This window comes from Siphateles boraxobius, unplaced genomic scaffold, assembly GCF_051911475.1.
Source record: "Siphateles boraxobius isolate OS27281-9 unplaced genomic scaffold, OSU_SipBor_1 1, whole genome shotgun sequence".
NCBI classification, from domain to species: Eukaryota; Metazoa; Chordata; class Actinopteri; order Cypriniformes; family Leuciscidae; genus Siphateles; species Siphateles boraxobius.
In genome coordinates, this window is record NW_027508699.1 from 6,982,680 (window position 1) to 7,010,542 (window position 27,863).

Consider the following 27,863-nt stretch of genomic DNA (forward strand, 5'->3'; position numbering starts at 1 on the left):
AATAAAATGGCATTTTAGCCTACTTCACTTTATGTGCCACTCATTACGTCGATTTTACAGATTTAATTTTACCGATTTGAAACAAACTAATTTTTTCCCCCCCACAATCCGTCGAACCAGCGTCCAGCTCAGAATGCTTTGATTGGCCAATCAGGAGTTTAAACATTTTTACCTGGCTCAAGAACAGTGGTGGAGACTGGAGTGGAGAGTGATGTTTCTTCAGGCTCCGCAGCCCGGCCAAGCGCCAGGAAAAGCTCCAAAAACAAGTCACCTTACACCAACAGCACCATACGAATTAAAACAGGAATGAAAATTTTTAACGTTAACCAAATGGAAAGATGAATTTGACAGGGTTATTTATGAAGACGGAGTTTATGTTCTGTGGCGTCTGTCGGGGGCAACCCGACCTGGCTGACAAGTGACGTTAGCTAGTAAACAAGCATTAACAGCATTTGTATGCTGCACGACATTGGTAAAAAATGACATTGCGAAATGTAGTTCATTGAATTAGTTCATTGCGATATATTTGTAAGGGATTATGTAAAGCGAGCTTTGCTTCGCGTCGCGGTCCTAATCAGCCTGAAGGGGTTTTATTCGCTATAACAACCGCCTCGCTCTGCTTATTACATGGCTACCTACCAAATAAATCAATAATTTTACACAAAATATTGATTTAAAAAGGAGTTTATTGATTTAAAAACGGTGTGTTATACTTAAGTTAGCAGCGGTCTGTTATCAAGAATTATAAAACGGTTAGTTCCAAACCTTGATTCTGATTGGTCAATAGCTGTGCTTTATTCACGATAAAACACACCAAAACACCGAAAACACCAAAACACACTATGACAGCTTCACCCAACGGTTCTATTTATCACTGCGCCCTTAGCAACACCCTTAGCAACCACACGTATCAACATAAACAGAAAAAAAACGTAAGAATTAAAAAGGCTAAAATGTTTAAAGTAAATTTCGATTTACTAGGTGGCATGACGATGGATAAGTGGTTTGAGGAACAATTTGTAGAGACTTCTACAAATATGAACTGTCATGCTGAAGTGCTGAAATGTAACATTGACTATGTTTACATGCAGCCAATATGTGGGTTATGGTCGGGTTAAGGTCACTATTCGGGATTTCAGAAACATTAGGAATAACCCGTTTACATGCTTGCGCAGAGAGAGTTACTCCTGTATACATGGAATTGCAATATCCCGATGTTTGGTGCTGGTACTGACCTCGCTCGAAATGTATGCTGTGCTGTATCTCGCCATGTTTACTTCCGGTATACTGCACGCGGGTTTTTGTATGCGCCGAGAAGTTCCTCTACTCAAAAGACCAAGGTTCCTTGTGAATAGAACATGCGCAGAGCACAAATCATTATGGGGATATGCCGATATGCGTTTACATGCCCAAAAATTCGGGTTAGAAACACCCGTGGCGCTACCATTGGGCCCGGGTGGGCCTGGGCCCACCCATTTTAGGTCCGGGCACGCCCATTTTGACCCAGGCCTATAGAGAGTAGTGAGTGATTTTCATTCTAGCAGTTCATCCAATAAACAGCCCGAGGAAAGCTTTGAGTGAAAGCTTCTCAACCAATCAGCGGCTTCTACCCCACGTGTGACTTCGAACACTTTATTCTCTATGAGTGTAGGCTACACACCGGCGGCGTCTGTCTGTGGCGCCCAGCAACGGCTCAGGACCTTATTCAAAATCCTGCCGCGCCACAGAGCACCATTTGTTTTGTTTTATATTAAATTTAAATGTATTTGTCTCAAATCGTCGTTAATTTATATACTGACTTCACCCTGTGCTGCAATATACATTTAGTTTTATATTCATTTACAGAAATCAGCTGCTTCAATGAAAATTGCTGATGTTATCGGATTTTCAGCTGATATCCTCAATTCATTCAGTTAACGGATGCTCTGAGGTAAAGTGTTCAGACTGCAAAGTCACAAACGATTGTATTTAGTTGTACAGTACAATCATAACATAGTACAGATATTATCTTAATTCCATAATGTCCTTAAACATAACAGTATTGCTGGCCATAAACTGAGAAAGTGTACGTCCAGTGTGCGATACCTTGAGTTGTCCTAGACGCGACGCGGCACAGCGCTGCGCTTCTTGTCCAGTGTGCGACCCCCCAGTTAGGCCAACGTTACTGCACTGAGCTGAGGACAGCGACACAAGAGTCACACAGGTAGGCTACTGAGTCGCTGTCCTCAGTGCCGCAGAAAAGCGCTGAAACGGAGATGAAAGGGAACACTTTTTTTTTTGCTTATTTTAACTGGCCCATCCAGTTTTCTGGAGGCTCACCTACAATCAAATTCCTGGCGCCGCTAGTGGTTAGAAAAGGGGTACCCAAGGTATCATATCCCGGTTTTTAAAATCCGGGATATGAGCATATTCGGGTTTTTGCCGGTGTTTACATGGCCGTGCGTGACCGTGTTATTGCTAATATCCCGGTTTTGAACGGGTTATTGGCTGCATGTAAACGTAGTCACTGATACATTCGAGAAGACTCGTAATGAAAACTCGCATTGATTTTAAACAAATCACCAAGACAGAACTCAACGCACTTCTCCGTGACTTCTACGTAACTGTCAGAAGCTCAAAAGGCGAAAAATATGGGAACAGTAGCTATATAGCGTTATGTGCGGGTCTGAACAGATTCCTGAATGACATCCTTGCTGCAACAGAAAACTACTCGGTTACTCACGTAACCTCAGTTCCCTGAGTTAGGGAACGAGTATTGCGTAGCTATACGCAGTGGGGAAACTCCTTTTCCTCGATTTACTGAAGCCTTTATGTAAAGCGCATTTGCAGCTGCACAGCTAGAACATGAGCGTCTGTCTCGTTCATAGGCTGCGTTGCGGCAACTGCACATCCAATGGCGCGGGCACCCGCTGAGGGGGTGTGACCTCAGTCTATAATAGTCCCCGAATTCGCCATTATAGCAGGTTTAACGACTGAAGCGACAACTTGCCATGTTACTATAGTGCGGCTGGCTATGCAATACTCGTTCCCTAACTCAGGGAACTGATGTTACGTGAGTAACCGAGTAGTTCCCTTTCGAACGGTCACTTCATATTCCGTAGCTATACGCAGTGGGGACGCCATGCAAAACGCCGCACTGGGTAACTGGCTGCACAGCAACTCAGGACCCCTGAGCCTACAGAACAAGCCATGACCGCATAATTATCTATAAATAGACCAGATACCATCAGGTCTAAAATATTACATGGGTTTATATATGAACTATAACCGGCCAAAGCTGGTCTATATATGTATGGAATATAACCTGCAAAAGCGGGTTTTATATATCTCATATAACCGGTCAAAAGCGGATTTTCTATATATGTGAATTTAACCGGCAACTGCGGGTTTATGCATGAATACAACCGGCCAGCAGCGGGTTTTATATATATATATATATGTGAATGTGATTGTGCACAGCAATACATGACAAGACCGGCCACCGACGGGTCTTAATCATACCGAAAACACCTTCGCCTGCAGGGAAGGCACTTCCATATTATAGAAATTCATAAATGTGGACGGCGAGGACCAGCCGGCCGCCTCACAAATATCACTAATGTGAATGCCAGATGACCAAGCCCATGACGAGGCCATACCTCTGGTCGAATGGGCCTTGATGCGATAGGGCAAACTTGACCCGCTGCGGTATAAGCCATAGAAATAGTATCCACTATCCATCTAGACAGTCTTTGCTTAGTGACTGGATCCCCCTTGGATCTACCACCAAAGCAGACAAAAATCTGTTCTGATTGTCTAAAAGACGCAGAACGCTCCAGATAGATTCTCAGCGCTCTGACAGGGCAGAGAAGATTAACCTCTCCATCCTCTGCAGAAGGAGGGAGGGCTGATAACGTCACCACCTGTGCTCTGAACGGTGTTGAGAGCACTTTAGGAACGTAACCATGTCTGGGCTTGAGGATGACTCTGGAGTAGGGGTGTAACGATTCATTCGTTTTCTCGATGCATCGATTACAAATCCTGACGATGCATATGCATCGATCTTGAAACATGTATTTCGAATCGTGAATCGTTTATTTCGGTCAATATTTGATTTAAAATGCTAAGAATCGAATAATTTGCGATTCTATATCGATTCAATGGTTTAAAACATAAACATTAAATGACTACATGCGCGAATTGAGGCGTTGTGCGGCGTCATTTCGCGTCCTCACAGCTCTCACATACTCGCTGCACTCTTACCATCTTTCACTGGATTTCGCTCGCTCTCTGTCCCATATAGCGCTCATCTACAGATTTTTGAGCAGTCCATGTTTGAGCTCTCCTCAGGACAGCCATTGGTGTTCACATGAGCAGATGACAGCTCTCTATCGAGAAAGCAAGCCATTGATAAAGCTGCCATCTCATTGCGCGGGCACTTCTGTGAAACAACGCGCTCGTTGCGTGGAAACGTCACCGTTATTTTCTTTAAGGTAAGATACTGAAGTTTTACGAAAATGGGTCATACCCGTCCTGAGCAGTTTAAGTAAAACCCCACTTATTCAAATGTTCAGTCGGATAAAGAGAACAGAGTAGCTATTCCATGAGGAAACGTTAGTTCAGGTTTAGTTGGGAAAGTTCATGGTATTTTTAGTCTCACAATGGAAGGATGTTTAATGTACCAGGAACACTTAAAGTTTGTGTTCCTACAAAATAGTTAGCATGATGAACTAACTATACTTTTAAAGCATTTTTAAATCTTGGTTTACATTTTTACAAATGCTAATTTATAGGCTTTGGATTTTTTTTTAATAATAATAGATTCATTACAAACTAACATGAACTGACGTTAACAATAGACAAAATGTCGTTAATTCTTTTTTTTTTTGTTCCCACTCTGACCCCCGAAGGCAGCTGTATAATTCACACCCTGACTAAGACCCATTGGGGGAAGCATTTAAATAATCCAATGAATGCATATAAAAAAATAAGAATCCAATCGAATTATTCTAATCGCATTGAATTTTAATGTCGATTGCATTGAATCGAATCTTTCTGAATTTGCAAAAATCGTTCTTGAATCGAATACCTATGAATCGTGAATCGAATCGATTCGCTGCCTACCCAAAGATTCACAGCCCTACTCTGGAGTCATCTGGACCCAACTCCATACATGCAGGGCTCAAAGAGAGCGCCTGCAGATCTCCCACTCGCTTGATAGATGCCAACGCCATAAGGAGAGCGGTCTTCAGCGAGAGAGGTTTTTGATCAACCGATTGGAGCGGTTCAAAAGGCGGACCTTTCAGAGCCCTCAGGACCATGGAGAGGTCCCAAGACGGCACAGACGGAGGTCTGGAGGGGTTCATTCTCCTAGCACCTTTAAGGAATCTCACGACCAGGTCGTTTCTTCCCAGTGACTGGCCAGCCACCAGAACATGATGTGCTTCTATGGCTGCCACATACACTTTGAGCGTGGACGGGGAGCGACCCGCATCCAGCAGCTCCTGTAAGAATAAGAGAACCACAGATATCTCACATTAATCCGGGTCAGCCTGATTTTTCGAGCACCACCTGAAATTTTGGGGGTCTACGAGCGAATTGGAGCGAGTAACCTCGTTTTATAGTGTTTATGACCCAACTCGACACATCGGGGATAGCTTGCCAGGCTAGAACCTGTGTGGCTAGGGCTTGACGCACAGATTGGGGCTGGTCGCCTAACGCAGGGGGACCTGATACCCTTATATTGTGATTTTTGCACACATTGAGTATTGGATTGAGTGTACAAGCATTTGCATGTGGGGGAGTCAGTGTTACAACAAGGGAGGGGCCGCCTAGTGTAGGGGGACCTAATACCCTTATATTGTGATTTGTGCACATATTGAGTATTGGACTGACTGTACAAGCATTTGCGTGTTGGGAAGTCAGTATTACCACCGGGGAGGGGCCGCCTAAAGAAGGGGGACAGTGAACCCATGTGTTGTGATTGTGAAACATGCTCTTTTTGTGTTTTATTTGGGTCGCTGTGAAAACTGCGTTTGTTTGCAAGAACTCGCTTACTGTTGCGGGCCTGTGCGATATATTGCTAAATTAACTGCAATAGGGTACGATTGCCCATATTTAATTAAAAACTGGGTCAATGACCCGACCAAATGGCCGGAGATGTCGTTTCCAGACATATTTTGCTATCTGGTTGAATCTCCAGGTAAGACATTGCGGTAGCTACCGGTAACATTAGCCTATAACTCAATCATATGTTGCATACTATAACTCCATAAAACCTTGTCACTTACCAATTGTACGTATGCTTCACTCTAGGGCTGCAACTAACGATTATTTTGATAATCGATTAATCGGACGATTATTTTTTCGATTAATCGATTAATCGGATAGAAATTAAATTAGATTTTTTTTTTTATTATAACTAAATAAAACCGTAAATCAGGGTATTTATGTGTAAAAGTGTACTTTAAAAAGTGCAAAAGCCACACATTGAGTTTTACTAATATCAATATTTGCATTGTTTTTAATGATAATTGCTGATGGCAAGTTGACAAACATGATTATTGTTAAAAAAATGATATCCAACATATGTTTTAACACAATTTTTGTTAAAACAAATTTACACAGACATGTTGTTCAGATGTGAATATCTGAACTAAAAACAAACTAAAAACATCTAAAATATATAATTAATTTAATTTTTATTTAAAATTAATTATATATAAGGAATATAAGGATAAAGAATATAATATATATTATATATATAATATATAAAAGAATATAATATAAGGATAAATTGATTAAATAAATATAGAAAGACTGAAAACAATTGTGTGAATGTAGAGCCGCAGTAGATCGCGTTTGAAAAACAATTAAAACTTAGTAGACGAAAGGTATAAAAAGAGAACGGAATGGAGGTAACGTTACCCAGCAAGCTAACAGGCTTGAGTAAAGGACAGGAGAAATTATGCATTAGTGCACAAGCATTAGCTGAAAACCACTGAGTACAGTGACTAAAAAACAATATTTTACTGCTGCTGTTATTAACTGCCTTTGTATTTAATGCTTCACTTTGTAAACACCGTTTTAATTTAACCTATTTCTGCGGTAGCGCTATTTTAATCCATCACTTACGTTGCGAGCGAACTGATTGCACAACCTGATGCTCGAGACAAAATACAGACATCCCGGAAGTCCCGGGAGTCTCCCGCATATTGATTGCGGCTCCCTGATGCCCGCGAATTAGTTCAAACTCCCGAAATCTAGAGCGCGCAAGCAAGAGCGTGCATGCGAGACAGAGACTGCTCCAAACCGTGTAGCGCGCGCGCTCGGCAGAGCGCCTGAGGGAGAGAGACCTTGCGTGTGTGTGCGTACCAGTAAACGCTCCCCGTGACGTAAGCAGACCAACTAATCGATAATGACATTCGTTGACAACGATTTTCATAAACGATTATAATCGATTTTATCGATTAGTTGTTGCAGCCCTACTTCACTCCAAACTATTAATCCTTTTGTAAAACGGTGATCAGTAGTACGAGGTTGCCGAGGGACTGTGCTGACAGTTATCCTAACTCACAGACTGCAGTCTGTATTGAGTGTAGACCGTGGCGATTGGCCTATAAAGCGAGCCTTCAGCTGAAAACGCTAATGTGAATGAGACATCCCTTATGAAAAACAACTATAGGAATCTTGTAGTATTTTATGACAAAATATTATAGTAATCCTATAGGAATACTATAGTATTTTGGGACATACTAACGTTATAGAAGAACTATAGAGGTATTACAGAACATCACAGAATTATTACACTACTATTTATTGTTGTAGCCATTTTGTCCTCCTTTCCGGTTCTGTGTGTTTATTAGGAAGGATGTAGAACTTCAATTCATAATTTGTTTGTTTATTGGCGGTACAGAAAACGACACGGCACCTCTTCGGCATGATTGTCGCGTGTATTTCAATGAGCGCCAAGGCAATGTTTTCCCCCACGGGCTAAATTCACATCACGTGACGGGGCATTCCCAGACCATTCACGATACAGCACAGCCTCTCGTACCTTATTGCTTACATAACAGGCCGCATTCTACATTAGAATTCAACCAAGCCATGTAATAATGCGATATAAAAACAATTTCACCAGATGACTTTAATAGCTCAATTTGGAAAGAATGAATCATTCTAGAATGACTGGGGGTTTTTTTTGTCATGGAGTAAATCCGCATAGAAACTAATATTAATAGAATTTTAACTAATCAGTTAACTAGACTTTAATAAATGGAACCTTATTGTATAGTGTTTCCGATTCCGATGTCTCTTGAGTTCAGTTGTTTTAACCATTCATTAAAGTGAGTCGGTTTAAAGGAGTCATTAGTTCGCGAATCGGACGTGTCATTAACGGACCACGGCACACATTGTGTGATTATCCCGGCAGTTTAGGACATTGCACAAGATTTGTGTCAACACAGAAAACATTTCATCACTGGATAGATTTTGTTTATTTGTTTATTGAAAGGGTGGTTTATGTCATCTGAATGTGTGGAACGCTTTTCAGAGAAGATAAGTCAACGTTATTTTTCCGACCTTTTTACCATCGTGTATTCTCAAAGATATTCAGTCAACTCAATTCATTAAAGGTCACTGAGTTGATTATTTACATCAAGACAAACAAAAAATGTATTACAAGTTTTTTGAAATTGTTTGTTAACATGGACAAACGGTGCATAATATAATTACGTATTAGCTCATTTGCATAATTACCCAAACAGTTCTGAAAATGTCTTGTTGAATCTTGTTGACATATAACAGTAAACTATTTAATATTAAGGTCTGAATGGAACCCATTTAGGCTACCCATGAACATTAATGCAGGAAGAAGTACTTTAGAAACCAGCCTTTATTAATTATTATTGCAGAGATGGGGTTTGGGCATTGAGTGCATTGTGTACGTAATTAGATTTTTTGATCCAGACACTATTTATTTCACCTACCTTTTGTCTTCTGCATTCTCCTTACCCGTACCTGTCTCCTGTTCTTCCCTCAGACTCATCCCCCAGAAACATTCCCACGGCCCCAGCCCCAAACCCCATCTCTGCCATAATAATTAATAAAGGCTGGTTTCTAAAGTACTTCTTCCTGCAATAATGTTCATGGGTAGCCTAAATGGGTTCCATTCAGACCTTAATATTAAATAGTTTACTGTTATATGTCAACAAGATTCAACAAGACATTTTCACCTGGCTATACCCAATGTTTAGAACTGTTTGGGTAATTATGCAAATTAGCTAATACGTAATTATATTATGCACCGTTTGTCCATGTTAAAGGTGCAAAGCGCAAGTCTCTGAGTTTTTGCAGAACTACGCCACCTCTGGCGACAAGCGAAACTGCAACCAGAGTTGTGCACGCTCATGGACCACACGCAAGCATGCACGAGCTGTTCATAACTAAAGGAGCATCTGCCGCACAGATCTTTGGTGTACAGCCAAAATGTCTTCAGAGGTAATAAAGTTATAAATCTGCAAGTCATTTCAAATATATGGAAGGAAAGACATTTGAGTAAATTACTCTTATGTGTGAGGGGAAAAGGGGGGTAGTATAAAACTTTGTTTATGTGTTTACTGTATCCACCTATGATTGTATTGTTATGAAAACACGTTCATGAACAATATAATTGATTAGTTCGCAAAAGCTCAAAATAATAATCATACCATACACGGTTGGTCAACAACGTTCACTCAAATGTCTCAAGGTAATAAACAATCAAATGTCACCATGACGTTTTCATAAAAGATGATCTGCTAAGTAGAATATTCCAATAACAATACATCTTTTTTCTGTTATAATTTACTCAATTTATTACAGATAATAATGATTATTACATCAGAGTAATATCTAAAATAGGATTAAATCAGAGCTAAACCAGGTACAGACCCAGTAAAGTTAGCCTCTGAAGAAAGGTATTGTTTTACATAGAATATAATACATTGTTGCCCCCACATACCTCATATATACTACATACAAAATGTACCACATTCACGGGAACAATTTACTATTTTTACCGAAAAATACAATATAGCCAATGCAACGGCGTTCTTCCTCGTTGGTCAATAACATGAACACCTTAGCATGTTAGCAATGGACACAAGGCTAACGTTACCGGTAGGCCATACACAAAAACATAGTTAGCATCTTTTATTGGATATGTTTTAGGTTTCATGATGTACTATTCTTCCGAACACAATTCCTAGTTTATGAAACGGTTCACTAACCATGGTAGTAAAACCAATTCTGATTGTACATGTATCTAGCTTACGCTAAAGCATTACACATTTTACGCATCGTCATTTGTTGTCATAACGTACATAGATTGGCCGTATCAAACATTAGAGACTTTTTTACACGCGAAACATGAACACTTGTTATATTGCACTCTGTAAACACAATCAAAGCTTCAAAAAAACATGAAGAATGGGACCTTTAATATGCGCGAGGGAGGGAGAGAGAGCAAGACAGTTTGAGACGGTGAGAGTGTGCGCGCCAGGGCTTTCACTCACTCTGCTCGTTCTCTCAGTTTATCAAACGCAGCAGTCACTCAACTACATCACATCACTCACCGGTCAAATAAGGCTTTGGCGGGACAAAAATACGGTTTAGAAAGGCTGACAGAAAACAGTGCGCAAGTTCCAGTTTTCTTGCGCTTGATGTTTAAAGTGACAGGACTTGCAAATTGATAAACTCGGACAAGTGACTTTTGTGCATGGACAAGTGAAACATAAATTTACTTGTCCAAAGTAGTTAAAAGTCCGAAGGACAAGTGCCTCAAAAAGTTAATGTCAAGGCCTGTATGGTGAAGGGAATGTGATGATGTGGGGCTTTTTTAATTCTAAAGGCCAAGGGAACTTTTTCAGGATGCATAGTATCCTGGATCCATGAAATTACTGGCCTTTAAAAATAAAAATCTGCCTGCCTCTATGGGTATTTAACATAGGGGTGTCCTGACTTATGGAACCTGCATTTTAAGGAAGAACTTTTATTTATTTAAGATACATTATTCATTCACAAAGAAAATTGGTGTCATTAAAGGATAAGTTCACCTCAAAATTAAAATTTCCTAATAATTGACTCACCCCAATGCAATCCAAGATATCCATGTCTTTCTTTCCTCGGTGGAAGAGAAATTAAGTTTTTTGAGGAAAACATTTCTGGATTTTTCTTCGAATAATGGACTGCAATGGTCCAAATCAATGCAGTTTCAAAGGTCTTTCAAGTGCTTCAGCGGACTGTGCACTATCGCAGATGAGGAGGAAGGTCTTGTCTAGCGAAAAAATAGGCAATTTTCAAAAAAAAAAAAATATATATATTATATAATATATATTATATAATTATATATATACACATATATACATATATACACACACACTTTTTAACTACAATTGTGCGGCTTGAGCTGATCTGCAACGCGCCAGGAACTACGTCATCACGTTGAAAGGTCATGTCCATTTCGCGGGCGCCAGCGGAAGTAGGCCCATGACATGACCTTTCAACGTGATGACGTAGTTCCCGGCGGGTTGCAGATCAGCTCAATCCGAACAATTGTAGTTAAAAAGTATATATATATATTTTTTTTTTATTTATTTATTGACCGTTTCGCTAGATAAGACTCTCTTCATCAGCTGCAATCGTGCACAGCCGTTTCAAGCACTTCAAAGACCTTTGAAACTGCATTGATTTGGACTTCAAAACAGTGGTTGTCATTGAAGTCCATTATTCGAAGAAAAATCCAGAAATCTTTCCATCTTGGATGGCATTGGGGTGAGTAAATTATTAAGAAATTTTCATTTTGAGGTGAACTAATCCTTTAATACCTTAATTTAAAAAATGAGGAAAAATCCAACCTTTAAGATAAATTTCCAAAAGATGATTTTTTTATTCCTCTTTTTAGTCAACTTTAGCTATATATAAATATATATATATATATATATATATATTTTTTTTTTTTAAGTCTCTGCTTACAATGAATTAAGACAATCACTTTACTTTTAGCTTACTAACGTAACATGCAAGTTGTACAAATTAATTTTAAATGTCATACTAAAGTGTCACATCATTATACACATTGGCTTCTGCCTAGACAAATTACGATAAATTTTTTATTATGGAGAATACCTTCTCCACGTAGACTCCAGATTTCAACAGACTTTCCAAGACATGGGTTTTCTGTCTCCAATTCATTTTCTACTTCTGTATTTGTTTTCATTTACAATGTGTACAGTTGCCATGATAACATCTAACCAAGTAGTAGCAGCTACCCAAGTTGACTCTCCCTCCGCTGAAAATGTGAAATACGGTGTGAAAAGCTAACATACTGAAAAAACTGTGCTCCTTATGGCTTTAATAACGCAACTTTGGACCTTTAAATTTTGGACGTTAAATATCAGCCATTATGAGGACCTAAGATTTTGTTTTAATTCCTCTGTTGGCACTTTGAAAGAACAGTCAGGCAGACTCTTGGTTTTGATCCTTTCTCTTATTTGGATTTCAGATGATAGATTTGCAGAGTCATGTAAGGTTATCACTAAGAAGAAATATGTGCCTTTAGGGTGTAATAGCTAAATTTTCTCATGTTTAATTGCTTTCCTATGCTGCAGATTATTTACAAAGCTGATTATTTTCATCTTGACAAAAATTGCCTAGCAGCAGTTTAGATTTCCTGACACACAACTGCCCACACATGCACACATCTACCCTAATTAAAGCTTTAGCTTTGTTGCCAATTCTGATATACAGAATGTTTATATAGCTACAGAATTCAAAAAGCTAACATCTATTTGGTCTGCTGTACTAAAAAGTCATAGAGCATAGACATATAAATAACAAGCATACAGAAGTTGGCATGCAGCATGACATGCATTATGCCACCAAATACCTTTTTAAAAAGTCTTTGCTACATCTTTTATATTTATCATACATGCAGCTTATTGAACCTCTAATTAACTGAGATATTTGTGATATTCTAGTACGTAATATGTCCTCTAAAACTTTAAGTATACTGTTCTGACCCTGAAGTAATGCTTATTTGAAGAAACCTTTGATTGTATTGCAGCACTCAGTCTGTTTGTACAGAGTCTATCAGCAATGTTCCAGATCTGATGTGTTGTTTTTGTGCCAAACACACCTTTAACAATATTGGCTAGAAGATTCAGTATTGTTCTTGATGATGTCACTGTTGTGCCATACTTCACTGCGTTCCATAGTATATCTAATGCCGTTGGAAATGTTCTATAGCCCTCACAATAGCTATCAACAATGAGTAATACTGTAGCTATCAACTATGAGATCCCATTGATGCTACGCAAGCTATTTGTAACCCATGGCTCATGTAGTAGAATGCAACCATTAGATTGCAGAATAAATTTCCAAGAACAGCTGAGATCTATTTGGAATTTATCAGTCACTTCAGGTGAAAACAGGTGTGTACTATTTCAAGAGCTTGATGATTTGTTAATTCTGAACACATCTACATACCTATTATAAAAGGTAGTGCACACTCATGCAGTAAGGTTATTTTAAGTTTTTATTTTTCTCCTTTTTTTCAGAAATATGTCATTTTGGTTTTCTGTGGCATTGCATGGGTTGTAATTTTTAGATTAAAAGTGCACAAGTCCAGATATGATTTATCTTTATTTTTTACATCGCAAAAAACAGCTGTTTTAACAGGGGTGTGAAGACTTATATCCACTGTATAAACATATATAGTGTTAGTGTGTGTGTGTGTGTTACAGCTAAGATAATTCCACTAATCATATCATCAGCACATGGAAAAATGTGTAAACAAGTACTAGGGGAAATCACTATCATTCTGATCGGATTATAAGAGAAAACTGATTGCCATTAAAAGGAGGGAAGAAGTGCTTCCGATCATTGTGTTTAAGTGGTAGCAATGGTTACCTCCAGAGAAAGATGTGGAAAGACATTTACAGGATCATCAATAACTTCAAGAACAGAGGTTCAACTGCAGTGAAGAAGGCTTCAGGATGCCCCAGAGTGTCCAGCAAGAAGCCACTCCAAGAAAAAGATCAAGAACAGACTGAAATTCTGCTGGAAGTACAAGGATTGGACAGCAGAAGACTGGTGCCAAGTTATTTTCTCTGATAAAGCACCCTTCGGATTGTTTGGGACATCTGGAAAAATAATTGTCTGGAGAAGAAAAGGTGAACACTACCATGAGTCCTGTGTCGTGCCAACAGCTAATCATTATGAGACCATCCATGTGTGGGGTTACTTTTCATCCAAGGGAGTGGGCTCTCTCACAATTCTGCCCAAAAGCACTAACATGAATAAAGAATGGTATCAAAACTTCCTACAAGAGCAACTTGTCCCAATGATCCAGGAGCAATCCTGGTGATGATCTGTGCATTTTCAACATGATGGAGCACCATGTCACAAGGCAAGAGTTATAATAAAGTGGCTCTGAGAACATTCCCGGGGAGTTGCCTAGCCACCGATTGAAAATTTCAATGTAATCTTAATCCCAAGAGAGAAGGACATGCAGAAGCCCACAAATTGTGATCAACTATTACTAATAAGGCAAGAATAGATCGCCATCCGTCAGGATTCGGCCCAGAAGCTGACATCCAGCATGCCAGAGCGAATTGCAGAGGTTTTGAAGAAGAAGGGTCAACGCTGTAAATATTGACTCTTTGAATGTTTTTGCCAATAAAAGCCTTTAAAACTTTTAAAGACGCTTACTGTTTTCAGTATACCATAGAAACGTGAAAAAATAATCTACAAATACTGAAGCAGCAAACTTTGCAAAACACAAAATTTATCTCACAACCAATACACAGCTGTATTTATGATATGTAAATTTTGATAAAGTACCTTCCACTGTTCAGGGGGGAGAACTTTCACCACAACAACATCTCCATTGAGAGCCCTGTTACGAGCTGCAATTCCATCTAGAAATATATCGGCTGACCCATCCTGCAGAAAAAATTCAACTTTACAATTGCAACTTACATCACAAAAGAGAGTTACACGTAATCAGAATCAGGACAATGACAAAGCAACAACTACTACTATTCAAAAAGATTTGGTCAGTTACTTTTGAATGAGAATCATGTTTATTCCAGCAACCATTCGATAGTATGCTCAACTTCAGGTTATACTGTGAATGTAGTATGTGTAAAGGTGAAAAAAATACTCACAGGAGATGGGACAAAAGCTTCCTTGTACTTCTTAGGGTTTATCCTCAGTGCTCCCTTAAAGAGAAGGACATTTAAATATTTTAAATTTGATGACTGTTTAAATAGTTTTCCATTTTGAGATTTCACTCAATAAGAATTCGTAATAAGCCCATGTACAATAAGTCCACTTGTTATTTTAATTTTGAATTATTTAAAAGACGTCAAACATGAAAGAAAGCCCTCCAAATATTACAGTGGTCAACATTTGAAGTAGATCAAAAAAGTTCATCAAAGTTATCCTAAGACAAGAACGGGTATTGTCAAAATTCATCTGTAACTTTGATGAAAGGTTTTGATCCACTTCAAATGTTGACTACTGTATATTTTATACTATGATAATAAAATTGGGTGGGTAACGATAAGAATTTTAAAATTAAGTGACTAAATATGTTTGAAAAACGAAAAAATATGGAAAAAAAAGTTTGAAGCATTTATGAAAATATATTTAATCTGTTTATATTTAAAAACCATAAATAGTTTTGATTTTTACGTCACAACGACTCGTGCACACAACGCAGAAGTATAAATTGGGCTTAAGCGCCAGGGACCCTGGCCTAAGATAACGCTGGAACCTGCGCAATCCTGATCATCCAGGAAGGGTGTTCACTATAAACACCCTGTTTAGTTACGGCTGTTGGAGCAGATGTTGCAATTGCAAACTATGGGCCCATTCGAGTTCAGGCACCCATGCAATTGACTGCTGTTATAGCGAACCAAATAAAAACAAAAATAATCGACAAAAGAGCACTTTTCCTCTTCCAGACCCCATGGGCGTCAGCTCCCTGCCCCAGGGTCCGAAATTAACTTTTTGGCTCCCCTGCCACGGGGACTGGTAGATGAAAAAATCCATCAGCCAAGCATATTTTTTACCGGCCAAAATAATAAACAGATTTTTTGTATTTGCATTGTACTTCCTCTGTACAGATGAAAATGTTATCAAAATGATTCCAGTTCACACGCATCTGTGGAAACGACTAAAACGTTGGTATTATGCATGCTAGACAGGAAATTGGCAATGTCACTTTGTAAAAATAAACTACACGACCAAACACAACTTTGTTTAAGTTTACATGGTGATGATAATGGTATCGCTTTCAGAACCCATTTTCAAAAACTTGCACTTAGAAGCCTACTTCAAAGTTTGCATTCTCAGGCAACCAAAACTCTGTTGTCGTGTAAATGAACAGCCAAGAACGCATTAAAAGTTTTCCGTTTTCAGTTGAAAACGGTGTTGTGTAAGCAGCCCCAAAGTTAATAACTAATGATTTTTACAACGGAAATGAATCAAGAAAAAATGTACATAAGGATCAAATGACTTTCTTCTAGAGCTGCTGTACAGCCAAAACAATCTTTGTTGCATTAATTTTCTATTATTACTTTAAAGCTGCTTTGAAACAATCTGTATTGTAAAAAGCGCTATATAAATAAAGGTGGCATGACTTGACTATAGGGCCTAAAAATAAAGAAAATATTGTTATACTGATTCATTTAAGAAAAATAGCAGACAGCGGTATACAGTATGAGCATAATGCACAGTATTCAGTAAGTAGTAAAGGTTAGTTGACAAACAATAACTTTTTTGAAGATTAAAAATTGTTTCCCACCATTTTTTATTAACAACAAAATGTTGTTTCACAAATTAATCTTAAAATTACAAATATTCCACATATGCTCTCAATTAGGGTTAGTAAGTAATTTAATACAATAAATTATATTATAATATACATTTCATATTATACAATTTATGTATAAAATAAAAAAGCATTAAAAAATTATATTTTAGATTAAGTTAGGCATGTCACACTGCAGGCTGTTGTCACTCCTTTGGCTTGAACTACACAGACGAATAAGTTTGCATGTATTAAATTCACCTGAATGAGTTCTCCTCTCTTTAGGCCTGCAGACACATCCTCTGTGAACATGTACTCCTCGAACAGTAGCTTCCGGGAGCCTCTACAATCTTTAGTGTATTTATCTTTGTCCTTTTGATGTAAACTTTCTTTTGGTGCTGTGAAAACAAAGATGAAATTATAGCTCATGTGCAAAAAAAAATTACAATGATGTTTATTTAGATTTGGAATTAAACTAAATCTAGTCATGTAGACATGATGTTTTTTTAAGACACCAAGGATTTTTTTACTTGTTCCACATCTATTAGATTTGAAGCCATGTGTTCATGTGTAGCTTCAAAAGATGTAATTTTGAAATGTGTATCCTATTTAGTAAACTGATCTGTATAGTAAAATAGATAATTTAACTTTACAGATATAGGATATGCTTTTGAAAATGTGTATCTTTTTATGGGAAAACATATTGTTCTCTTGAACACACAAGAGAAAGCAGAGGAAGAACTGTTGGTTAAATCTATGTTTTTCACATTTTTTTTAAAGCTACACATGAGCGGCTACTTTTTACAACAAATACAGAAAAGACAAAGACACCCTCACACACATTGACTGGGTAAAATTACTCCACGATTTGCATCTCAAAATGATCACAAGCGCAGTGATCTTGCATGAAAGAGAATCAGAGAGAAATGTCAGACACCCCTCTTCCGTTTTCAATGGTGAGTCTGACAGATCTTCAACTAAAGAGGGCCACAGCTGGGTATGATAGATCTGACCAAAAAAGTTCAGTCAAGTTTTAATGGCGCCTTAAAGGCTTATAGGCCATTAAACCCTTTGGTATGTCCCACCCAACCACCTATTTCAACATTAACACTAAAGTCAAAGGATTTCTTGTGTCTCTAAAAGACAAAAATGTATTTCTGTTATTTACTAACCCTCATGTTGTTCCAAACCTGTATGCATTTCTATTTTTCAACAGAACACAAAAAACGACATTTTGGAAAATGTTGGTTTGGACAATGGTGACCACTGACTTCCATTGTATGGACAAAAAAAAACCAAGACATTTTTCAGAATATCTCCTTTTATGTAGAGATTTCTTTCTCTGTGGGCCTCGAGTCAGTTCACTAGTGTAATAGCGTAAGCTTCTGTTGTTGTACGTCACACGCATCACACACATGACCAGCGTCGGCCAATAGTTAGCCTACGTGTGACGTAGCTCTACGCAATCACACTACTTTAACTGACAAGAGGCCCACAGAGAAGGAATTGAATAGTTGAAATAAAGTCGTTATTTTTGTTTGTTTTTGCGCACAAAAAATATTCTCGTCGCTTGATAAACTTAAGATTGAGCCACTGTAGTCACTTGGACTATTTTAACGATATCTTTAATAACTTTTCGGGGCTGGCAAGTGTCAATCCCTTATGGAGGAGTGATCCAGCTCTCAGATTTAATCAAAAGTATCTTAATTCATGTTCCAAAGATGAACGAAGGTCTTATGGGGTTGTAAGAACATGAGGGTGAGTAAATACTGACAGAATTTTCATTTTTGGGTGAACTATCCCTTTAATCCAAATTAAAAAAAAATCTTTGATCTTGGACAAACTATAAAAGTCAACATGAAACGGCATTGACACACTAAGTCAAATAAATTAAATGCATTTATGGCTTAAATAAGGCTTGGTTTTAAAAGACTGGCTCTTTACTTCACTAAATACCTTGAGGAGCTTTGACGTTTTTATTTGGTAATTTCCCAGCAACAATGGCATCAACTTCAGGACCACATGATGCCCCCGTGTCTTTTTTCTCCAAATTTCTTTTTGATCTCCTCTTCTTTGATTTTTTCTTTGCTTTTTCCTCCCCACATGAACCGCTCAACTGTTGAGCGTCACATTCCTCAGATCCCACTAGACTTGTGCTCCCTTTGATGTCTTTTTCACTTCTCTCCACTTGCTGTTTTGAGGGTACCTTTCTGGGTGCAGCAGCCTTATGTGACTCCATTGTGGCATGCTTTTCCAGCATGCCAGGCTTCATGTCCTGGTCATCAGCGCACGCTGCCTGATGGATTTTTTTGTCCGTGTGCAAATAGTTGGAAGTGTCAGCCATCGGTCTACTCTGCTGAGAGGATAAGCTATCACCAGAATAAGATGATTCCGAATTGCCTTTTTTTCTCCTGTTTACATCATTCACAGATCTGCTAACTGGTGTCCTCATGTTCTCCTCCGCCTGCTGCTTTGCAAAGTCTTGCAAGTAAGAACGAAACTTGCCATTCTGATGCTGATTCAGAAGTCTGGCATACGCATCCTTCTGGGATCTGGGGAGATTTTGTGCACCTCTGGGTTTAGTGGTTCTCTTTACTTTAGGAGAAGACGCCATAATCTCTGCAGAGAATTAACAGTCGGTGGTTACATCAGGTTAACAGAACAGCTTTTGTCTTTACATATCAATAATTACCAAATATAATCAACACTTGACTTACTACGTCTTGTATATATAAAAAAAAAAATTAAAAAATGAATGACCGACTTGATGTTTCAGAAAAAACAACAATTTTGTATATGCATTTCTACAACTATGGGCACTTTTGGCCCTGTGGACTTAATTTGATGAAGTCCATTAACTTTTAATTATTGGAACCAACCAATTTTTGTTAATGATAACATGCTGTGATGCAAATGACATATAAATTAATTTAAGCAAAAGTGGGTAACACTTTATTGTTACAAATGTTACTATAGTAATAACTATAAATTATGCATAATTACATGCAACTAATCCTAAGTCAAAACTAAACCTACAGTAAGCACATGTAGTTAACTAATATAACTCTGTACGTAAATGTATAACTACACTGTAATAAGGACACCTTAAAATAAAGTGTAATTGGTCTAAAATGGCGACAAATTGGAATCAAAGTGTTTGCTAATGATGGCCTTGAAGTTAGACAAAACAACTGTTTTTAAAGAACTGTTTAAAGTTCGAAACTTAACTGCTATATAAAATGTATAAAATAGATTTACTTCTACGAAGTAAACAGGTTGAAAAAAATCGACATTCGGTTACTAACGTAACCTCGGTTCTCTCTAGATCAGTGTTTCCCAAACCTGTCCTGAAGGACCACCAACACGACACGTTTTCTTTGTCTCCCAAATCACACACATCTGATTCAACTCATCAGCTCATTATCACATGGGCTAATGATCTGATGAGTTGAATCAGGTGTGTTTGATTAGGGAGACAAAGAAAACATGCAGTGTTGGTGGTCCTTCAGGACAGGTTTGGTAAACACTGCTCTAGATGAGGGAACGAGTGTTGCGTAAGCTAGTTTACGCTACGGGGAAAATCCGGCTAGGCGGCTGCTTTTTTGAGTGACCTGTCGGTAGTACCCCAGAGTGCAGTCTGGACGATGGTGCGGGGCGACACTTTTAGGCGGGGCGACACGTGTCGCTCCGCCCACACCCAATCTAATTGGTTTATGATACCGCAATCTTATTGGTGTAGACGATTCAGGTCTGAGCATGCGCATTCTTTTATGTACGATTGTGTGAATGATTTGGCCGTATTAAAGAAATATTAAATGCTAACTTCAATCGTATCTTATTATCGGTTTACCATGGAAATTTTTGTTAATATCTATTGGCTAATACTTTATTATACGTAAGACACAGAATAGATGAAGTTATTGTTTAAAAAAAACGAACGCTTGGTGGCGGCACCTGTACTTCAGGGAGATGTTTTACATTAGCGCGTCATTCACTTGGCTTGTTCATATTTCTATCAGGATTGGTGGATCAACACAAACTCGGGATTTTACGCAAATTATGATAATTCACTGTAAGAATGTAAGCAGCTGATTTTAAATTCTAAAGCACGACCGTTTTTTGTTGTCATTTTTTAACGAGATTTGTTGTCCAATGCTTGCATTATGTTACAAAGTGCAAATAAAATGTTTAATGGCAAACATGTTTCCTGGTCGTTTATCTGTTCATACAATATAAGGGGCTATTTGTTCTGTAAAGCCCGCTATAGTTTTTAAAGATTCGTGTTTTCTAATAGGGTCAATCGGTTAGCATGTACGACTGTCTATCTGTGACTGTGACATCAGGTATTAAAAATCCAATTCTTTATTCATCCACCATCAAATTGCGTGTTCATGTTTTAATCATCGTATGTAGGCTACGGGATAAAAATGGTTTCAAATATTAAATCACATATAGACTAGCTGTATAAAAAACAACACTGCTTTAAATCTGTGCAATTATAATATAATAAAATACCCAGCGGAGAAGAGATATGAATTAGAGCCCGACCGATATATCGGCGGGCCGATATTATCGGCCGATTTTAGGCATTTTCCTAACTATCGGTATGGGCATTTATAATGGCCGATAAATGAATATATTAAAAAATGCGGGTACGGTGATTCATGTAAGGGTGGCGCTGCCAATAAAGCACCTAAAAGCTGTCACAAGAACACAAGGCAAAAATAATGATTATGAATACAACAAATATAGCAAGGAGCTTTTAAAAGGCTTTTAAAAGGACCTTTTAATTGTTTATTAATAAACAAGTGTTTTCAGTCAGTGTCAGCCAAAGATGAAGTTGACGATGCTGACTCGCGATCTTCAGTGAGCGTGCGCCAGAGAGAAATGCACATTTCATACGATTACATGAGTCTGTCTGTCTTTCGTTTTGAATTGTTCTGTTTAAAAGTAGACATTTCAATATAGATATATTTCAATTCTCAGGTCTATACGCTGAGTTTCGGTTCATGAGACGAGCTCCAGTTCACCCGCAGGCGCCTCTGTGTCGAGATTATCTATCGTCTGCTAAATTTACTTCTTATAAATTAAATCCAGGCAAATGGCTGATGAAACATTGATTAAAATTAAGTTACAATTAATACAAAACGAAATTCACTTTGAAACGAAAGGTTTTGTGCTTTCTGTTTGATGTCTATGTGAAAGTTTCAAAGCATTAGTGCCGCTTTCAGAGCGCTCACGTCCGTAGTGCTGAACTGTCGCGTCTGTAACATTGTTTTTTCCTCATAAATGCAAACACGAAAAATAAAATAAAATAAAATGAATATTTTATGTAGCCTGTGGAGACTGAGAGCCAACCCTTCTTCATCCGGTGGGTAGTAGCCTACTTGTGATTTGCGCAGTGTAATTCACAGAATTGATTTCTCCGCTACAAGCCTCTGTCACGTATTGTGTGAGCTTGTGACTATTGCAAGCGCGCAGCTGAGAAGTCCTGATTATATTGTCTGCTATATTTAGGCCTTCTTCTTATTTATTAAGGCAATTGGTTGATGAAACATTGATTAAAATGCGTGGCGCGAGCGATCTCCGACAGTAAACTGATTCTGCTTTGTCTAGGGTAAACAGCTGTTGCGACGCGAGCAGTAACGGCCGCGTCCGGTGTAGACACCGTGTTAAAGCTCATTCTGCCTGATAACGCTACGTTACAACATCAAGCAATATTCCAAAAATGTATATAATTATAACACTTTATATAGGGCCATTTTGCATTAAGAGTAGCCTAGTTTCACGTTTAGTACATTTTGCTTACTAATTATTTAAAATAGTATAAAAGTACTGTACATATGTAATTAAAAACGTTTTCATTATGATATTATTCATTTTACTTTAGTAAAAAGATCTGAGTTCTTCCTCCACTGGTAGAGATTAGAGGAATTAAGAGTAAAAATAGAAGATAATAAGGTTTTGTCAGTGACACTTTTTATATATTTATTGAAACAAGTTATGACTAAATTAAAAGACAAAGTCGTCGTTAGTGAAGATTATGCAACAGTATTTAGAATATAATATAATATAACATGCAATGCAAACTAGTTTGGTTACAGCTCAGCTGTATAATTCTCATTCTATCATTCCCCCTGCCTCCATTACATATCTGTGTCACACAAGTGTATGATTACCACATTTGAGTGATCATTGCAAAACGTGTTTATAAAATATATTTATTCTGTTTATAGCTACTGTGTAAAGTACCCATCAAAAGTTTGTACACACCAATAGGAAAGTGTCCAAACTTTTGACTGGTATACTGTACTATAATACACATAAATAATATTGCTACTGTATTATAATATACACATAAATAATATCGGCCGATATATCGGTATCGGGCTTTTTTTACTCCCTAATATCGGTATCGGCCCCCAAAAATCCATATCGGTCGGGCTCTAATATGAATATGTACTGGGCATATTGCTTAAATACGCTCTTGAGCACATACATTATAATATTTGCTATGGATCGACATAACATCTGTATTAATAAAATTTTTATATATATATATATATATATATATAAAAATTTTATTTTTATATATATTTTTTTATGTATTTAAATAAATAAAAATTCACATTGCTGCGCTGCACGGACTTTTATTCCCATTGTACGCACAAAACCCAATGGCCAGGGCTTGTATGCTATTATTATTGTCTTATTTGCCACCGTGGTTTTGCTTTAAAATAAAATAAAACACACTTTCGGATTTATCCGATGTTTTACTGAAATACAGGGAATTATCATAATTTGTGTAAAATCCCAAGTTTGTGTTTATTTTCGTGTTTGATCCTAATGGAAAAATGAAGAAGCATAAACGAATGATGTAAAATTACGGAGCCCTGCATGACATTCGGAAAAATATTGTCTAAATCAGCCTATATAGAAATTATCTCTCCTTTGATATGCCAGTAATTTCATGCAGTCATGCTCATTGCCCACCAAAAGTGGCACTGACTTATCTGCAGGGTAAATTAATATGGTTCAGCTAGGCTAAATCTCAAACAGTGTATCATTTATCAGCAACATATTTTGTGATATCGCCAAGCCATAAAACGGCTCAATATTAAAGCTTATAATATGACTTTTTGTAAAGCTGATTTGTAACGATGTGAATTGAGCACTATATGAATGAATTTTGACAGTAACTTCATCTACCTTAACTTGATTCGTAAGTTCATCAAAACATTATCCAATTGATCGTTACTGAAATCGCCATGGTTATCACTTAATAAATCATATTTAACGGCTCTGATTACGGCCAAACAGCGTTGTAGATCATTCCTAAACTCGTACCATAGACTTGTAAATAAAGGAATGCGCATGCTCGTGCATCAAGCGTCTATGCCAATAAAGCTACATTCCAAGCGACACGATACCATTCATTTTCAATGGTGAGCGGGCGACTTCCGGCGACACGCACGGTCGCGACCGTTGGCTACCGGATGGGGCGTGTCTGGCGACGCGATAAAGTTGAGATCTGTTTAACTTTATGCAAATTAAGAGCGACTTTCGGCGACAACCAATAGGAGCGACAACCAATAGGAGCGGAGCGCGCATGATCCTTCTCCACATCATTGGATGTCATTCATAAAGGCAACCAGTAGTGGGAACGCCCACTAGCGACCTCATCGCCAGCCACTGGCGACATGCAGCGACAAAGTCGCTTTTAGTGTGAACGGGGCTTAAGATTGCTGTATTATAAACCAATAAAATCGGGTGTGGGCGGCCTAAAAGTGTCGCCCCGCCCCATTGTCCAGACTGCACTCTGGGATTATTCACCTGTCGCGGAGCTGGAGCGCCTGGGGATGAAGTGTCGCATGATGGCATTCGACGTCTTTTGCACCACCGTGAAGTGTTCAGCAAAACCCAAAATCCAAAAAAAAAGGATTCGGGCCCGCCTCGTCCGTAGTGCAGAGAAGGTTGGCCTGGTAAATTTGAAGCACAGCCATAGAGTGAAGCGCTGAAGCGGCCTGCCGGCGGCGGCGTAGGCGCGACCAATGAGAGCCGAAGTAGTCCTGCAGGCTTTCGAGGGCAGAGCGTGTTTAGACAGCCATCCAGCGGAAGGCGGGCATAAGTGAGTGGCTACAAGTTCCTCGACTGGAGGGATGAAGAGGTAGCCTTTGTCTTTCGCGCCGTCCACAACGGAGAGCGTCGAAGAGACAGAAGACCGCAGCCTGGCAGAAAATGGCACCTTCCAGCTCTTAGATAGCTCTTCATGCAGTTCTAGCAGGAAGGGAGCGGGCCTCGTCTGAGCCGTCGAGCGGCGACCGGGCAGGAAACAGCCGTCCAGCCTGCTGGGTGCGGGTTTCTCGGGCAGCGACCAATCGAGGCCGAGGACTTCCACGGCCTTGGTGACGAGTGCTGCGAAGCAGTTCGGCGTCGATGTTGGCCCGCACGCCGCTCGACTCTTGCAGGGAAGGGGCGGGGTCCGGATTGGAGCCTGACCAACCTTCGCTTTGTGAAGCGGCCAGAGAGCAGCTGTCCTCTTCCGACTCAAGATACACGAGGGCAGCAGACGGAGGCTGGGCGGCCGTGTTCGAGGCGGGGGGACCAGACGGCGATGCAGACGGGGAGATGACCGGCGTGCATTCGCTCACGGGAATGGCCTCCGGAGCTCTCTGAGAACGCCGCGGCCCAGACAGGAGAGACGGAGGAGTGGTGTCCACGTTGAAAGTGGCTAGTCGAGCCCGCAGGGTCAATATAGCCATGTCATCGCATTCCGGGCAGCCGCCTTGGGAAAGCGTGAGGTCGGCGTGGTCCCAGGCAGGAAACACACAGGATATTGCGGTCCCTGTCGCTGAGAGGGGCTCTGCAAGAGCCGCATTTGGTGAAACGAGGCATTTGGAACAACACCTCAGCTCTTTTAGTGAAGTGAGTTTGCCCCAATGCAATAACGAAAGGATATGAGCGCTGGATAGCGCAGAAAGAACCCTGGCGAAGATGGCCAACTCCTGATCTGCAAATAGATGTCTCGTCCTGCTGAAAAGGCTTTTTTCAACGGTGCAGGCTTCTCCAAAGATTCAGCAATGTGGTGTATTCGCTGAAGAGGTGAAAAATCAAAATACATCCTATCTGGACTCGGCTTACAGACATAACCACGCTCATTCTGGCGGGACCTGACGCGCAAGGGCGCCCGCGCCTTCATTGGTGCTTACGTCACAAATAGTCCATCGATAGGCTGCAGCAGTTGCCGCAGAGCAACCAATAGGCGCGTGAGCTGCATTGCCTAGGTCTGCTCTGTGCTGCAGCAATTCCTTTTAAATTAATACAAAATTAAGGATAATTTTTGGCTTCAGTATCGTCGAGAAAAGGGTTTTTCCCCGTAGCATAAGATAGCTTACGCAACACGAGAGTACTCTCGTAAGAGAACTTGAAAAACAAACAATGCAAAAAAAAAAGTTGTACTTGTCAAAATGGACATAAATAACATTTACACAATATTCTATTTGTTTTTGTGATCGTCTTTGTTTTTTCACTATTTATTTATCATCCTAGCTTTAAAAACGTACATTAATAATTATAATTTAAGATTTGAACTTTGGGCCTGCCTGGCATAATTGTTTTAAAATCTGTACATAAAGATTTGAAAGCAGATACAGTTTTAAAAAAATCAACCACGGGATATAAAATGAGTAGTTGAAGAAACCCCCTTACATAGCTCATATTTCTCATATCTTGACAGAACGTTCTGCGTTGACCATAATTATGATATTATAATTCTAGTAACTTTCACAGGCTGTTTGCACATATTCTTAAAAGCCTGAATCATGCCATACACTTAATAGTAATGTCATTCACTTAAAAGCTTCCCTTGAAAAAAAAGATCCAGAAAAATTTACTCATAACTTACTGCGTTTTAAATAATAAAATATTTTAGTTCAAAACGGTGTATTACAGAACGGGTTTACTCATTTCACAGTGTGTGAGGCACACTATTCCTTTACAACGAGCTAAGCTACTTGACCCTCATAAACTCTCAGTATCTTTCAATAAAATAAACCTGTGTCCCAATGGACAACTACGTAACTAAACATAAACATACAGGAATAACTACTCACCGTCTATATCTGCTGTCTGTATCGGTTGCTAAATTTCACTGAACAGCTCCGAACAACAACACCAATTGCACCAACTGCGCATCTCTTCCGGGTCCTATAAATAAAGCGCTTTCGTTCCATCATGGGAACTGTAGTTTTGTTGCGCACACAGGCTCGAAGTTACTAATGTAGTCGTAAGTCAGAATCAATGTGTGAGGATAGTGTACTGATGCAAATATAATCTAACTAGTTTTTATTTAAGCAATTATGTAAAATAAGTAGCCTAATAGTTATATTTTAATTCAACTTCTAATAACACAACTTAAATAAATAAAAAATTATGTGAAAAGTTGGTTTTAGAAAAAAAGTTCAATATAAGATGAAAAAAACATGAAATCACTCACACTTCTAAAAGTTCCACGGCTTATACGGGTCAAGTGACCGAAACATCGCCAATAAATATTTATTGTAACGGTGCAAGTTTGAGTAGAGTGTGGGATTTATATTTTTTCTAATCTACTTTAACCTTAAACAACTTTTTTATTAGTATTATTATTTATGTTTTTATTTTTTTATTTTTTGCTTATATATGCATTAGTTCGATGAGAAATTACATGGGCTAAAGAGAGAAAAGGAGCTAATGGCACTAAAGCATTAAAAGGAAATGACACTATTATTTAAATCACCATGACATCATAGCTGGATTATAAAACAGTGTGATCCGGACCGTTTGCATTACTGCGATTTGTCGCTGGGATGGATATGATTTACACACTCATCTGCGGACTGTTCATGGTCAGTCTGTCACTTTACGCAAAACCACTCACAACAGTCCAGAACAAGGTTTGTGGATTTTTATGCACGTTATGTTGGTGAAGAAAGTTGCTGCAAATGTTGTTATTTTACCTCTTTGTATAGCCTATACGCGATATAAAGAG

At 38.8% G+C, this 27,863-nt stretch overlaps 1 protein-coding gene across 1 annotated transcript in view; it reads right to left on the reverse strand.

The window, feature by feature from the left end:
* The window catches only part of dis3l2 (DIS3 like 3'-5' exoribonuclease 2), a 69,517-nt gene extending 42,473 nt beyond the window's left edge, over positions 1–27,044 (reverse strand). Inside the window, exons 1-5 of the mRNA XM_077248630.1 lie at positions 26,947–27,044; positions 18,791–19,453; positions 17,096–17,232; positions 15,186–15,239; positions 14,860–14,961 (exon numbers count right to left, since the gene is read on the reverse strand). Of these exons, the coding sequence (XP_077104745.1) occupies positions 14,860–14,961; positions 15,186–15,239; positions 17,096–17,232; positions 18,791–19,448 (951 nt within the window). The 5' untranslated portion in view covers positions 19,449–19,453; positions 26,947–27,044. The remainder of the gene's footprint in view (positions 1–14,859; positions 14,962–15,185; positions 15,240–17,095; positions 17,233–18,790; positions 19,454–26,946) is intronic.
* Between the last annotated feature and the right edge of the window lie 819 nt (positions 27,045–27,863).